The sequence below is a fragment of the Asterias rubens genome, chromosome 8 (genome assembly GCF_902459465.1).
Source record: "Asterias rubens chromosome 8, eAstRub1.3, whole genome shotgun sequence".
Lineage (NCBI taxonomy): Eukaryota > Metazoa > Echinodermata > Asteroidea > Forcipulatida > Asteriidae > Asterias > Asterias rubens.
The window spans coordinates 16,516,888-16,532,424 of record NC_047069.1 but is presented as its reverse complement, the minus strand read 5'-3'; the positions used below and the strand labels follow the sequence as shown (position 1 = coordinate 16,532,424).

General features: G+C 37.7%; 1 protein-coding gene across 1 annotated transcript; it reads right to left on the bottom strand.

Moving 5' to 3' along the window:
• Positions 1–1,970: 1,970 nt before the first annotated feature.
• On the bottom strand, positions 1,971–14,904 carry LOC117293751 (acid-sensing ion channel 3-like). Its single transcript, XM_033776178.1, has 8 exons — positions 14,599–14,904; positions 7,611–8,172; positions 6,466–6,564; positions 5,703–5,850; positions 5,438–5,494; positions 4,409–4,559; positions 3,443–3,534; positions 1,971–2,086 (listed from the first exon to the last, which is right to left on the bottom strand). The coding sequence occupies exons 1-8, from the start codon at positions 14,871–14,873 to the stop codon at positions 1,971–1,973; spliced, it is 1,500 nt and encodes a 499-aa protein (XP_033632069.1). The 5' UTR covers positions 14,874–14,904.
• Between the last annotated feature and the right edge of the window lie 633 nt (positions 14,905–15,537).

Genomic DNA, 15,537 nt, shown 5'->3' with positions numbered 1-15,537 from the left:
AATACACATTTTAAAACATAGTTTACGATATCCCTATTTTTACGAAATCTTTGTCCGGGGTGCCAATGAGTCAGAAGCCAGTCGACCTTTTTGTTAACTTCTACTTGACAAGGAATTAAAAACGGAGTGAAAGAACGACCGGGGAAGCGACAGTCGCGATTTTTCTCTCTGTAAAAAAGGCACTGATACACGTTTGTTTTTTTGTCAAAGACCAGTATTCTCACTTGGTGTATCCCAACGTTATGCATAAAATATCGAATCTTTGACAATATTTTGACTCAATTTGTCGTCGAAGTTGGAAGAGAATGATGAAAAATTAAACATAAAAATAATTATTGCTCACATTTGGTGTGCTTTCATTCACTTAAAAACGGCTTCAGCCCTGCTAATATTTGAGTGATAAATTACCTTTTTCTCGAAAACTACGTTACTTCAAAGAAAGCCGTTTCGCACAATGTTTTAAACTTTCAACAACTCTCCATTGATCGTTACCCAAGTTAGTAAATAGTGTACAGTGCCTTTATTCATTACTAATTTAGATGGAAGCTCATGTCCATCTTAAATGTGCAAAACTCTCGTGTTTGCATTCTCTAATGGCTCAACGAGGCTTAGCAAATATTGTTTTAATACAAGCACATAGACTGTTTTTATCTTCACCCGGGCAACTTCTTTCAATTAAAAGTATGGCAATTAATAGTGGCTATTAACAGTTCCCGTTTAATATACCTTGCTTTTGAAACTTTTCATAAATTAAACACCAGCAGCAAATAATATAACATTGCTGATTGAATTGGCAGAGTCATGACACTTGTGCCCCTGAAAAAGACACTTAACTGTAATTGCTTTTCTCCACCCAGGGGTAAATGGGTTCCTGTGAGGGCAGAGTTGGTTCTTGTGATTGGTTTAGCCGAGCAGCGCATATAAATTTGTTGAAAAGGCTGTTATACACCAAGGGAGCCGAAATGGTTTAAGGAATTAATTAAAGCCCAGTGGCAGGGGTATGTTGGAAGCGCTTTGAGACACCCTTCGGGTGTGAAAAGCGCTGTATAAAATCTAGTTATTGTAATTACTATTTTTATGATGAGCCTGTATAATGTGAATGTATATTATGTGATAAAACAAATAGATGTTTGGTTTTTCTTCTCCCTTTTCTTCTTTTCCTGATTTTTAATTGTTAAACCATATAACTAATATAACTTTATATGTCTCAATATATTTAACACAAAAGAAACATTCTCTATTTGCAAACAACAATGCACACGTAAATCAATTAAATATTACTAAAATGAGTATGGAGATGGCCTTAGCTTTCGATCAAACCGGACCTTCTTCAGAGGCAAGTTAAAATGTTTAATTTTACTACGTACAAAATGTGTAATTTACTTGTTCTTATTATAGGCTGGTCTAAAGAGAATGTTTGCAGTTAAAGCCATTGGACCATTTCGGAACAGATAAAACAAAATTTACAGATTTACAAGTAACTTACAAGGCTTACACAAGGTTATGGTGAAAGACTTCTCTTGAAATAATATTCCATGAAATGCTTTACTTTTAGAGAAAACATTAAAACAATATCAATTGTCGATATCGAGATAATACGGATTTATTTTAAACACATGTTATGACACTTGCTAGCAAAAAAAAGTTGCTGCGCAGTGCGAACACTGTATGTATCTATTGCACTTCGTTTTCGATGAAGTGCCGCTTTGTTAACGGCTTATTAGTACTATATGTACACTGACAACCATTAGGGTGTTAAATTGATTATCTTGATATCTTTATGTGACAACACAACAACACGGTGTTAATTTTACCAACGATATAGTAATGGGGATAAATAACACGAAGTTGGCGTTGTCACATTTTATAGAAACCAGGAAGAATCAGTTGTTACAGTGTACGAAATGATCCTAACCACCCTTCATCGATTTGTTTGATGGCGTCTACGATCCACCGATGTCTTTGAGAGATTAATCCTTCTTATGGCGAAATTTCCGAATCAAGGTGACTGAAAGGAAGTCTAGCCACTCAATGACTGTGATGATACTCATTCCACAAAACAGTCCCATGTAGCCGCCAATATTACCTGCAAGTAGATGCCAGAAAATAAGTTAAAGGCACTGCCGCAAATTCCACGAAAAGCTCGAGTAGGACAAGTAACTGGTCCTATAGAGGTACTGTCACACCTTGACATTTTAATCAGCGTATGCAGACGAATTACAGTTTTGGCGAAATACGCTGACATACGTCGAAAAAGATACAGGTTAGTTTCGTATAAGTTAAGAGCACGCTGTAACACGCTGATAAACGTCGTAGAAAAAGGCCTTGCCACATCTTTACGTTTAAGCAAGCGTATGCCGACGTATGACAATTTTGGCAAACACGCTGGCGTACGTCGAATAAGTTATGGGTAAGTTTTGTTTACGTTAAGAGCATATACATCGTTGTAAGGCGAGGTCTTCGAGCAATTGTGTGCATGCACAACAATTCTCGACGCATGCCAGCGTGTGGCTCGTAAGTTCGGCATAAGGTGTATGTAAATTGTACGATCGTTGACACACGTTCACACACGTATTGTAAGTTAATAATAAGTAGACAAACGTCGAGATAATGGGCCGAATAAATAAAAACTAGCAATTACTTATCAAGTTAAAGGTCCAGCATTAGCAAGAAGACTGAAAAGTAAAAGATCAGGCATGAACATTTTGCTCGCAGGATTACCTTTCTCTTTATAGACATTGTACTAACATACTGTAGCAATTACTTGTATTTTTACAGGCTACTGTATGAGGAGCTTGAAATTTTACTTACACAACAGTGTTGCATTTATGGCTCGGTATCGGGTCAGTATTAAAGGGTTATTTTTCCCTTGGCCTAATGATCCAACTATAAATGTTACTTATAAATTTGTTGTGTACTTTAATTGCTCTAAAAGTACCAATCTCTGGAGCTCTGGCGTGAAGAGGCTGGCTGTTTCCTCATCATAGCCGCTGCCGCTATTGTGCTTTTCTCTGACCATTTACTAATCCGTTTAAGAGATTTGGGCAAATTCTCATGCCTGATCTTAAACTTATCAAAATTTGTTAATGCTGGCCTTTATACGGCCCAGTATCTTGTGAAACTCTACAGGTAATAGTAAAATGTCGGTTTTAGTTACATCTCATTAAGAAGAGTCCCTCAAGCATTGCTTTTACCTACTAGTTCGACCAATTACTAGCAATATTAAGGCTTACTTTTATTTATAAGGATTTAAGTAAAAGGCTAGTAAAAGCAAATGCTAGTTTTTATTTATTCGGCCCAATGTCTAGCCTCATCAAATGTATGAAATGTTGAGTTGGACAAGGACAATAATGATACAACAGTAATGCAAGACAGAAACGCTATCAGATAGGAAAAGAACATTTCATAAAAGAAGGATTTGTCTCGAGAACTCTTGACATACTCTGCAATGATGAACTGCTGAAGGCCTCCGTCTGTTCAATCTGAATATACATCAACTCCTCGAAGAAGATGTAGACATCCAAGTAGTTTTTCCTGTCAATGAAACAGCAGATGATGGAATGTCATGGGCAATCGGTTCAAGGGCACCGGATTCAAACTCTGGTGTTTTCTATTCAGCAGTTCGTGGGTTGGGTTCGAGTCACAGTCGTGACACCTGAGTCATAATGCTTTGCCCTTCGGATGGGACGTGAAGCCGTTGGTCCCGTGTGTAGTGTACCGCAGGTAAAATAACACAGTGCACTTATTGAACAGAGAGGGGTTCGCCCCGGTATTACTGGTTTGTTTGGCAGATAATGCGCCACAGCACTTTGTAAACTATTACATGGTGCTATGTTAAAGTAGATCTCATAATTAAAGCGTCCTCCAACACTCCTTGCAATACTGTGTGTTACAGCCCCAGGAACGTCACTGAGTGACGGAAACGCGCGCTATATAAGAAGCCCCTCTTATTATTACTATAGGTTTTCTCGGTCAAATTCGGCAAATGAGCAGCCAATTTCATTTGCATGTGTTCGAATTAAAGCTGTTTTGCCTTTCCAGTTGTTACTGCGTTTCAAATTCAGAATTCGGCCATTCAATTTCGTTTTGAGTCGAGTCAAATTCCTTTAGCACTATGTTCAATTTAGTGTATCGTCATTCTTTTTCGAGACAAACACGCCTCCAGAAGCGACTGCGAATTTGAATGCTGCTTTGATTAATTTTTAAATTAAATGATTGTTTTGTTAAATCGAATGACGCAACATTACATTTGACCCTTTTCAGTAGCATTCGTTTTTGCGCGAAATAGAACAGCTTGATGGTTAAATTTGCTGCTCTTATTCCGAAATTGGCCAAGAAAACCGGTTATTATAAAATTGGTGTAGTTAATTACTCTGCACAAGAAACTTGACACTTTGGTTTGTTATACCTGATATTGGAAACGGATATGTTTTCCCTTGTTGAGTGAAAATTGCTTATGTGATCCGCCGGCCAGTAACCCATCGAGATCCGACTCTCGTATGTTGTAAGGCTGCATGAATCCGGACAATCACACTCCACGTCAGTATTCTGGAACTCTTCTGTGAATAAGAGAAAAGCAACATTGAAATCATATTGGTTTTAACCAAAGATTATAGAGCGCCGCAAGGCGCAAGATGCAGAACTCGGGCTGAAATGTGAAATCCCACTGGACGCCATTTCGGCAAGTAACTCTTTTGATACAACAGTAGATCAGTGCAGACAATGACCATTCATATCAATGGGAAACAAAACATTCACTTGCTGAAATGGCGCCCATGCGTATTTCACGTTCCAACAATAGATAAAGCTTCAGTTCCGCATCTTGCGCCTTGCGGCGCTCTATAATCTTTGGTTTTAACCCTTACACCGATGTGTGTTGTTAGCACTGTATACTCAGTACTTTCCCCAGTCCAGTAAAAAAAATCCTTCTTTTCACAGGACTCGGGAAAGTCCCGAGTACACCGAGTTAAACCAACCACATTTTTTTATCTCCAATGCAAATCTAACATCAATTAAAACATTGAACTCGGATATTTAATTGTGCAATGTTCTGGGTTAACAAAAAATCGGAAAGGTATTTTAGGCAATAAATGCAAAGTTTAGCCTTGACATAAAATATTACGGGGTCAGAATTTTTCGGGATCCGGGTACCATTGGGCATGTCCCGTTCATGAATCAGTACAACCCGGAATCTGCGTCAAAATGACTCAGAAATTGTTCCATTTTAATCAAAATCCGGGTTAAAATCTCATCTTTTGTAACCACGTTCCAGACAGCGGCTTGACCCGGAAATAGGTGCGCCACCTGGAACCCGGAACTGGGTCAATTCTGTTCCGGGAGTTTAAGAATGTAAAATAAATAAGGATTTAATCTGGGCTTATGACTTGAGAGAGTAAACCGCTTTCTCTCTGATCATGATTATTTTCTCTGTAATTACCTTCTTTTGGGTAGATACATCTAATCTGTTTCTCTGGATCACAGATTGGTTCGTTGCCTGCGTAAAAAATAATAACTTGTTTAGAAAAAGAAACACAAATCAAACATGTATTTTATAGTGTCTTTTTGAAACGAAGTCTTTAACAATTACCAATAGTGTCCACTGCCTTAAAGAGAAGAAAATACATACGTGTATAATAAGAGTGAAATAAACGAGTGAAGAGTTGGCACAAGAATAATGTTTAGTTATTTCTTGATTTGGTTACCTGGCCATCTGTAGTCACGGCAACCGCATCGCTCCACAGCAAATTTCACCTTGCACTCGAATCGACAAGTTGGCACTGTGTATACTTCAGAATGTCCTAGTCTGGACTCGGTGCAATTGGATTTGAATGGCTCTTTCAGAGTTTTGATCTTTAGGGAATAAAGATTAAAAGGAGGATGCGTGTGGGAACTTTATAATCAGTGAGCTTTCAGATAGAAATACTTCTCTTGAGGATCGGTATTGGTATGAACTTATAATCATTGAACTTTCTTCAGAGGGATTTCTTTTTCCTCTAGCGGATTGCTTGTGGTGTGTACTTTACAATTATCAGTGAGGTTCAGATGGAAACGTTTTCTCTGGAGTATTGGTACTGGTATAAACTTTATAGTCAGTGAGCTTTCAGATGGAAATATCGATCCAGGGGATTGGTATACTTCTGAACTTTATAATCAGTGAGCTTTCAGATGGAAATATCGATCCAGGTGATTGGTATACTTAGGAACTTTATAATCACTGAGCAAAAAAAAAAGAGGGGGAGCCATTTCTCACAATGTTTTATAATATCCAACAGCTCTCCATTGCTCATTACCAAGTCAGTTTTTATGCTAGCAATTATTTTGAGTAATCACCAATAGTGTCCAGTGCCTTTAACAAATGTTTCACAATAAATAAATGGCAAAACAATAATACGTCTTTCGATAAGTGTTTAAATAAGTGTTTGAATCATTTTAATTGACAATTAAAAGATCTATAATTAAAATTACTTTATTCTGTCTGACGGCCACTGATGATTCAAAACCAGGCGATAGAGAGAAGCCCAATTCCTGTACAAGCGGTAACACACCTTGCGGATGCAGCAAAACCTGCAAGATAATTATAAATAAAGATCAAGTCCCAAAACCTAAATCACAATGGATTCGTTTCTCAAAAATGAAATCAACAGCTGAAGTGCTTCTTCTCAGGTTTGCTTCCATGGTTATTGATCTTAGAAGTATTTGACAAATGTATAGCTCCCCCCCCCCCCCTCTCCCTTGGGCTTTGAAGAAGACTCTGTAAACAAATAGAGGCCACGTCTAGTTCTTTTTTTTTTTCACTTAAAGCCACTCCTTTTACACAAATTAACATAACTTTAATTCCCTTGGATTGCGTAGGGCTTAAAAGCAACTGGTGAGCCGTCCCATTAGTTAAATCAATAAATTGTGGTTATAATTACCCTACAAACACCCTGCTATGGTTAGGGCTACTGCTGCGCACTTACGTAATGAAATACAAGTGTACTGCTAAAGTTAAAGAACGACTGTGAACAAAATGCCGATGTCATTCTTCGGTTGAGAATGACTGAATTATTAACTGGATTCAATTCAGTTGAATTCAATCAATCTTTATTAGATCCGCAAAAAGGTAATTTAAATGCTCGCGTACAGTTAACACATTAAAACATTAAAAACAGTTCTAGGGCTATACATATATTTACATGAAAACCATTAAATTAATAACAGGGGATAGGCATTTACGCTAGAAAATACATGGAGACTGGATGACAATAATATTATTAAAATTTGAAAGTAAAACTGTGATTTCATATTGCATTTGGGATAAATGAGGATGGGTATATCGGTTTGACGCAGCATTTTAAAGTTCTTTCTGTATTTTCTGTAATTTGTTCCTGGTTTTGACTTTTTTACTTTCCAAAAGCGCTTTGAGACATCATTGTAATTCTGCATTAAAAAAGGTGTGAATTGTTATTATTACTTGGCATAATTATGGCACTCGCATAGAATCAGCTAGCTGGCAAGCACTGTATGAAGCGGATAGTTGTTATCTCAGTCAGGTTTCTTGAGCAAATGTTTGACCAATAGTATACAAAACAGAGGGATTTGATGAGAATCTTGGCAAAATGTGAACCCACCCTGAATCCAGCCGCGGTGCTCTCCCCGAAAGTGTACTCGTCATGCTCTGCGTACAGCCGCATATACAGCCCGTCTCGACTTCCAGCGTTCCGCACACTTAACGGCTCAGCTTTATTGGCGGGCTCGTTGAACGTAAAACAGACCCCATGGTCTGTGAATCGACGTGTGAAGTTTTTAGCTGTGCAATTATGAGACGATCTCCATTTACAATCAATTAGCATATCTTCCAGGGTGTGTGATGCCGACAAAAGCCATGTTATAACATCATCGTCATCTTCGAACGCGGACTCATTTATCGATATAGAATCGAAATCGTTGGAGTCGACGTCTCGCCCAAGAGGTCCGTATAACTTTTTCATAAAATCCAGATCCATTTGATTGAACTTGGATTTCTTGAACTGGTTGAAGTTGCATAAGGTCACCGCTGGAAATGTCATAGTTTCCACGTAGTTAATAGAAATTGTGCTCGTCATTGGGTAGGTGTAAAAGTGAAGGATGAGAGTCACGATCTGACTTATAAGTACACCACTTACAGTCAGCACAACTGCAGACCATCCCAACCTAAATAAAAAGAGAATCAAAAAAGACTAAAGCAACGAAATAAACAAAAAAGCAGTGAAAACAAGCCCAGTAATATGCCTGTGATTTGTTTGTTTTATTTTTTATCTACTTATTTATTTTTTCGGTCTTTTTCGGGGGCAAACTTGTGTTTTTTAGTTGAATGGAATCATATTAATTGTGTGTCGAGTGGAATTGCTCCCCAGCAAGTTATAAATGCGTTAATAAAATGCAATAATTAAAGGAACACGTTGCCTTGGATCGGTCGAGTTGGTCTTTGAAACGCGTTTTGTAACCGTTCGTTATAAAATGCATATGGTTGGAAAGATGTTGTAAAAGTAGAATACAATGATCTACACAAATATGCCTCGAAATTGCGTGGTTTTCTTTTTACCTCGTCCTATAACACGGTCGGCCATTTATGGGAGTCAAACATTTTGACTTCCATAAATGGCCGACCGTGTTAGTTCGCGACGTAAAAAGAAAACCGTACAGTTTTTAGTGATACTCGTGTGGATCATTATATTCTACTTTTAAAACATCTTTCTAACCATATGCATTTCATAACAAACGGTTTCAAACGCTTTTTATAGACCAACTCGTCCGATCCAAGGCAACGTGTTCCTTTAACCTGTGGACGCTATAGTATAATGCCAATAACATTCACAACAATGCATGGCCGCACAGTCCTCGACTGTAAGCCTACTGCTTATAAAGTAATTGCGTGTAGAACTGGCTGTTCTCAAACTTTTCTAGCATGGTATAGGCGTACATAAACTCTGAAAGGTTCACTGAATCCATATAAATTTATAAACCAAAACAGTGATGTGTGCTTTATGTGTAGTACACCCAGTCCCTATAGAAAAGAAGGAAAAAAACTTGCGGTTATAACAGGGGCTTCGAGGTTAATGGTGACTGTAAAGTTCAAAGACTCACCCCAAGCTGATTCTGCTGCATGGTAAAAGCGTTATCTGGTTTAGTTCCATTAAATACATTGGACACTTTTGGTAATTGTCAAAGACCAGTCTTCTCACTTGGTGTATCTCAACATATGCACAACATAACAAATGTTCACAGGCGGGTTTGTTATTTTATGCATGTATTGAGATACACAAAGTGAGAGGACTGGTCTTTGACAATGACCAGTAGTGTCCACTGTCTTTAAGTGTTTCATACCAAGCATATTTCCATGGTGATAAGATTTAGAAATAATTACGAAATGTTTACCCTTCGTTTAATGGGCTTTGGGACGACTTTACTAAGGTCAAAACTAATAAAGGCTTCACCCTTACTTTTTTTTTAAATTACTCTTTTCTCCACAAAAAAAATGCACTACTCTACTGCCCTTGGATTGCATAAGGGGCTTAAAAGCAACTGGTGAGCCATCCCATTAGTTAAATGCAATTAATATTGTGGTTATATGTTGTGCAAACACGTTGCTATGGGTAAGGCTACTGCTTTACACTTCCGTCTACTTTGATGTCACGCAATGTTGGTTTATTGGTGTGGATTGTGAAGGTGTACCTTTCATTTATTGTTTTATTTTAATTCATTTCACAATACATTTATTTCAATGTTGCCATAAATTTACATTTGTGTACATCATCAAAGTAAATATACATGATAATGAATAATAATGGCAAACCACAGATATGGTCAAGACAGTGACAATTTACACCGAAGTTGAGTAAATAATCACAAACAGGACAACGTTTAGGCATAGGGTGAAGCAAGGCTTTTATTCCCGTACCTACGGACAGACAAACAAAAAGAACAAACAAACAAACAAACACACCAACAGACTATATCACAACACTGACTTACATAAAAAAAAAACATGTACATAAATGGGTATGAAGACAAACATCATCCGGAAAATAACTCATAACTTTTCATTCTTAAAGGCAGTGGACACTATTGGTATTAACTCAAAATAATTATTGGCATAAAACCTTTCTTGGTGACGAGTAATGGGGAGAGGTTGATGGTATAAAACATCGTGAGAAACGGCTCCCTCTGAAGTGCCATAGTTTTCGAGAAAGAAGTAATTTTCACGAAATTGATTTCGAGACCTCAGATTTAGAACTTGAGGTCTCGAAATCAACCATCTTAACGCACACAACTTCGTGTGACAAGGGTTATTTTTCTTGTATTATTATCTCGCAAGTTCGATGACCGATTGAGCTCAAATTTTCACAGGTTTGTTATTTTATGCACATGTTGAGATACACCAACTGTGAAGGCTAGTCTTTGACAATTACCAATAGTGTCCACTGCCTTTAACTAAGAATTAAGGGCTGCTTTTAGTTTTTCATTAATTTTAGGCTATGCTCATCCAGTGTGGGACGGTATACCCTCTGTGGGGGTGCAATAGTGACCGAGCGGATAAGTGCATTGAACTCAAGCTCCGGTGCTGGGCTCGAATCCCGGTCATGACTATAAAGTGTCCTCGAGCAAAACACTTCACTATAATTGCTTATATCGATTGGTTTAGCTTATATTGTGCGCTACGTCTTTAGAGGCGCAGGCTGTATACTCCCCAGGGAGCTGAAATGGTTTAAGGAATGAAATAGCCCAGTGATCAGGGTAATAATGATCTTAAATATAGATGAATATAAATTTATGTTGCAATAATGGCTTTCTCAAGTTATGACATTGATTTCATTATTTGAAAGTAATGCTTAAAGCATTATTTCTAAGACAGCTCTGTCGGCCCTCTCCCTCTCAAATCTTATCGGCGGCCCATTGTCTTGAAGCCGTAAAAAGCAGATTGTTTTCAAAATGTTTTCTTTATGGGGAAATTATAACGAACTCAGTTGCATTGTACATCGTTTAAACGTGATGCGAGATATTTACATACTTACATTTTGTTTAAAACTTATATGGCAACTCTCTCTATTTGAGAATGAGGACAAAGCAAAAACTGAGCTTTACCCTAGCGTTCCTCTTAAAAACATGTTTACAAGTTGCAAGAGATGTACACTACATGTACATGGTATTTTGGCCGGTTACCCAATTCTGGTAAGCGAGATATTCTATAACGATAAGCAGCAGATAAGCAGCTATTGCGAAACATGCAATTAAATGCCTGAAATAATGGTTGAAGCTTATTATTTTAGTAAAATACCCTAGCCGTAAAAAAAACCGCACATAATAATTATTAGATGAATTTTCATGTTGTTCTTGAATTCGTATACCCCATGGGCAATAATCACTAATCATTATTTGCATATTTCTGCCCAGTCGGTTTTGAACCCTTTATTTATATTTAATGACGGTCTCTTATTAAAACTGTGCATAAATAAGCGTTGGTTTGTTAATCGCAGAGGCAATTTCGCTCTCCATTGTTAAACTTACAAAGGAAAAACCATTATAAATCAATAACTAAATTAAATGACAGTGATACCACAGCAGTGACAAGTGTGCGCTTATTAAAACCTTAATAAGTTTTGCCGGTTAAACAAAACGTTATGAGGTTAATGCCATCCGTAGATACCTATAAATGATGGTTAAAATTTGTACCCAATTACTCAAGTGGTTTGTACATTTAGCAGAGACTCATAAATATACCCTAAACGGACAGGTATTTTTTTTTTTTTTTTTTTTTTTTTTTTTATGCAAGTCGCCTGACACACAAGGCCACTTCAAGGTGTGGGCTACAATTATATTTTCCAGAGGCCATTGCCAACCTACTCCTAGGGAAACAGGGTTACCCCTTTCACAGTCCATATGAATGTAGGCTTGGGTATCATCAATTCGAAGCCTGGCCGGTAGAGCAGAAAGTACTACCTCCCCAATGTTATGTAGCAAGTGTCACGACCGGGATCCGAACCCACGACCCGCTGATCAAAAACCAGTGCTTGAACCCGGTGCTCTCAACCGCTCGGCTATGACACTGCCACAAAAGTATAACAATACTAAAATTTACAATTGTAAACACAGAACTGGAATGTTATTTCGATCTATCTAAGATTTCGAGGGACCGAATAAATAATTCGTGGGAACACAATTATTTGGTGTACCCTTTTGTTAAACTGTCCCTTAAAGGGTGTATATACTGTTTGAAGGACAAAAAACACAATGTCCACATATTTACTTAAAACTTACACAGTTTGAAGATAATGATAGTAGAAAGCTTCCCTGAAAATATTACGTGCTGTAGTTTTGGGGTTATGAGTAAAACAATGTCATGAAAATAATTTTCGTCTCATGAGACCAACATTATTTTAAGCATTTACAAACGTATCTTCATTACATTTCTCAAAAACTACAGCACCTTAGTAAGTAATATTTGAAGGGAAGCTTTCCACTATCATTATCTTCAAACCTTGTAGAGTCTTTAAGATATGGACCCCTTAAAGGATTTGGGTACTTCAAGTGGCTTGAAGAAACTAACTTATCAATTTAATTACATTCAATGTTCACCTTGTTCCGAATATCAAACAAAAGAAGAAGTAGGAGGATGGTCTCATCCATAATTAATGATGAATGATCACACGTAAAAGTTAATTTTTAATATTATATATATTTTTTTTTATTATAACAGGGGTTTTTCCCCGCTCAGTTTCGGCAATACGCCGACAATTCAAACGTCGCGCTATTCTGAATCAAATACATCGGTATGAAGGTAACAACCAAAAGTAAGGATATTCTTTATCCACATAGCATCTGCTAATTAATTAATTTCAGCAAAAATTAATTATAGTCACAGGCAGTGTGAGGAGCCTTACTATACAGCGATGTATAACGACCGGGTGGGTTTGTGGTTGGTCGCTGTTAATGGACCGTACAAAGCCTAAGGCGTTCCCTGTTAACGGAGGCTATATAGCCACCAAACTTTAGGGTAATTACCAAACGCATTGATGACGGTTCATTACACTGTTATTTCCATGATTATTAATACTTTTTAAGAGTTTTAGTTTTCGCTGTCACGTTTAGTATGTTCTTACTCATTCCTCATGTTGTATTTTTGTGTGGCTCCCAACTTATCTCTTGGACAATAGGCCGTATTTACTTCTTTGCATATATAGGTTTTCTCGGTCAATTTCGACAAATAGGCAGCCAAATTAACCACCAAGCTATTCCTTTTCGCACGAAATCGAATGCTAATAAAAATGGGTCATTCGATTTCGTTTTTGATTAGTCAAATGTAATGTTGCTTCATTCGATTTAACAAAATAATCATTCAATTTAACAATTCATCAAAGCAGCATTCAAATTTGCAGACGCTTCTTGAGGCGTGTGTGTCACGAAAAAGAATGACGCTACGCTAAATTGAACAGAGTACTAAAGGGATTTGACTCGATTCAGAACGAATTCGAAAGGCCGAATTCTGAATTTGAAACGCAGTAACAATTGTAGAGGCAAAACAGCTTTAATTCGAACGCTCGAAAATGAAACTGACTGCTCATTTGCCGAATTTGATCGAGAAAACCTCTATTTTCAGAAACTTTTTTTTTAAATTAACATCTATAGTAAGTTGTAAAATTAACAGTACCATATTATTGTATATGTTAGTCTTCAGCTCAAGTTTGTGCTTAACACATGTTCCGGTTGTATTTGTTTACGATCTATTTAATTTAATTTGCTCGTTTTTATTTCGTAAACGTCAGCATGGGCGTGCAAAAAACTAGTCAAGTGACGCAGACCTCAAAGTAGAAAACTAGGATCGTACGATCGCACAGAATCACCGAATCCTCTCGTAAAGTCCGTAGTCTCGAAAAATTAATCATAATTCCTCTTAAATAATTACTAAAATCTATGAGAACTCACTAAATAAAAAAAACAATTGTTTTTTTTTTGACACTTTTTTATTATTAAAACCTTAAAGAGCTCGACTAGTAATAATGACTTGTTTTTCCATGCCATGATTGTACTCGAATTGTTTTTCTTGTAGCATGATGTATTCAAGCTTCTGTGTTTGTTGGGATGTTTTTTTTTTTTTTTAGTTTTTTAGGTTTTTTTTTCGGGGGGGGGGGGGGTGGTGCTTCCACCAGAAAGACTTAAAAGCAGTGGACACTATTGGTAATTACTCAAAATAACTATTACGAGCAATTGGGAGAGGTTGATGGTATAAAACATTGAGAGAAAAAGCTCCCTCTAAAGTAACGTAGTTTTCGAGAAAGACGTAATTTCCACGAGTTTGATTTCGAGACCTCAGATTTAGAATTTGCGGTCTCGAAATCAATCATTCTGAAAGCCTACAACTTCGTGTGACCATGGTGCGACTAGGGTGTTTTTTTTTCATTTGTATCTCACAACTTCGACCACCGATTGAGCTCAAATCTTCACAGGGTTGTTATTTTATGCATAGGTGAGATACACCAACTGTGAAGACTAGTCTTTTAAAATTACAAATGGTGTCCAGTGTCTTTAAACTCAACAACTATTCTATTAAATCCTCTAATTTACCCAAAAGAAGAGACTCACCTTCTCATATAATTATACTTGTTGTTGGTCACATAACCCAATCCATGGAAAGTTGTGTTTCTTCCAAATTCCCGAAACCGATCAGCGAAAGTACGATCATCATTGAAGTCGCCCTGTAATCCCTCACTGAATCTGCATCTTCTTTTCTCTTTAACATCACTTCTTCCCATATCGATGAAGGTAGTCCGAACTGGGTAGTCTTGGGTGGGTGTAACAATCGGCCGCTTGTCTTCGAGGGGCATCGCGTTACTGACATTCTCCCTCCACACATCCATCTTGGTTCCGTCCCTCACCGGTGTCAAGTCTTTCCTTATGTCGTGATGAAGGGAGAGCACAGTCTCGTTGTTCAGTGGCGAATAAAGTGACAAGTGTCCAACCACGGCGGTTCATTAAATCGCTGTTCCAGAGAATATTGAAACCAGCGAGGCATCCATTACCGTTGCCATAAGAACGTGTCACAATAACAAATGGGATAATGATGTTTGGCTGTCCATTAAGCAAGATTAATTCCTTTTACGTAGACGTCACACCATAGGCTGCATTCATCATTCGCTCGGTCCGAGCTAGCGCCTCGTATCCAAAATGAGCTGGGATAGGCCGATCAACCCCCAGGTCTTCCCTTCCTGCTTACGAAAAATTGACTAACAATAATAATAATGTAGCTTTGTTATGCAAATAATAAATGTCAATCTCCGCATTGCATTGTATATGATATCCCAGTGGTCTTAGATGAGACTAACCTGAACATTTGACGTCACACTTCCAGGCTCGTGAATGACGCTAGATAGTGGTCCCTGTAGCGTATGTCAATCGCCGTCCATTTTCACCTTTCACCTAGATTCATATGCAGACGACCGCTGCAAGTGCAACTGCAAACGTCACCTCTGACCAAACAAAACACGGATACAGAATGCTTACGTCACTGCACGTTTATCCAAT

Bases quoted from the DNA above. Each gene is read 5' to 3' on its own strand.
- LOC117293751 (XM_033776178.1), bottom strand. From the start codon at position 14,873: ATGGATGTGTGGAGGGAGAATGTCAGTAACGCGATGCCCCTCGAAGAC. The intron at 6,565-7,610 runs GTGGGTTCACAT...ATTATCTTGCAG, and splicing joins GCACCGCGGCTGGATTCAGG to GTTTTGCTGCATCCGCAAGG. The intron at 5,495-5,702 runs GTAACCAAATCA...TTTTTTACGCAG, and splicing joins CCGTGACTACAGATGGCCAG to GCAACGAACCAATCTGTGAT.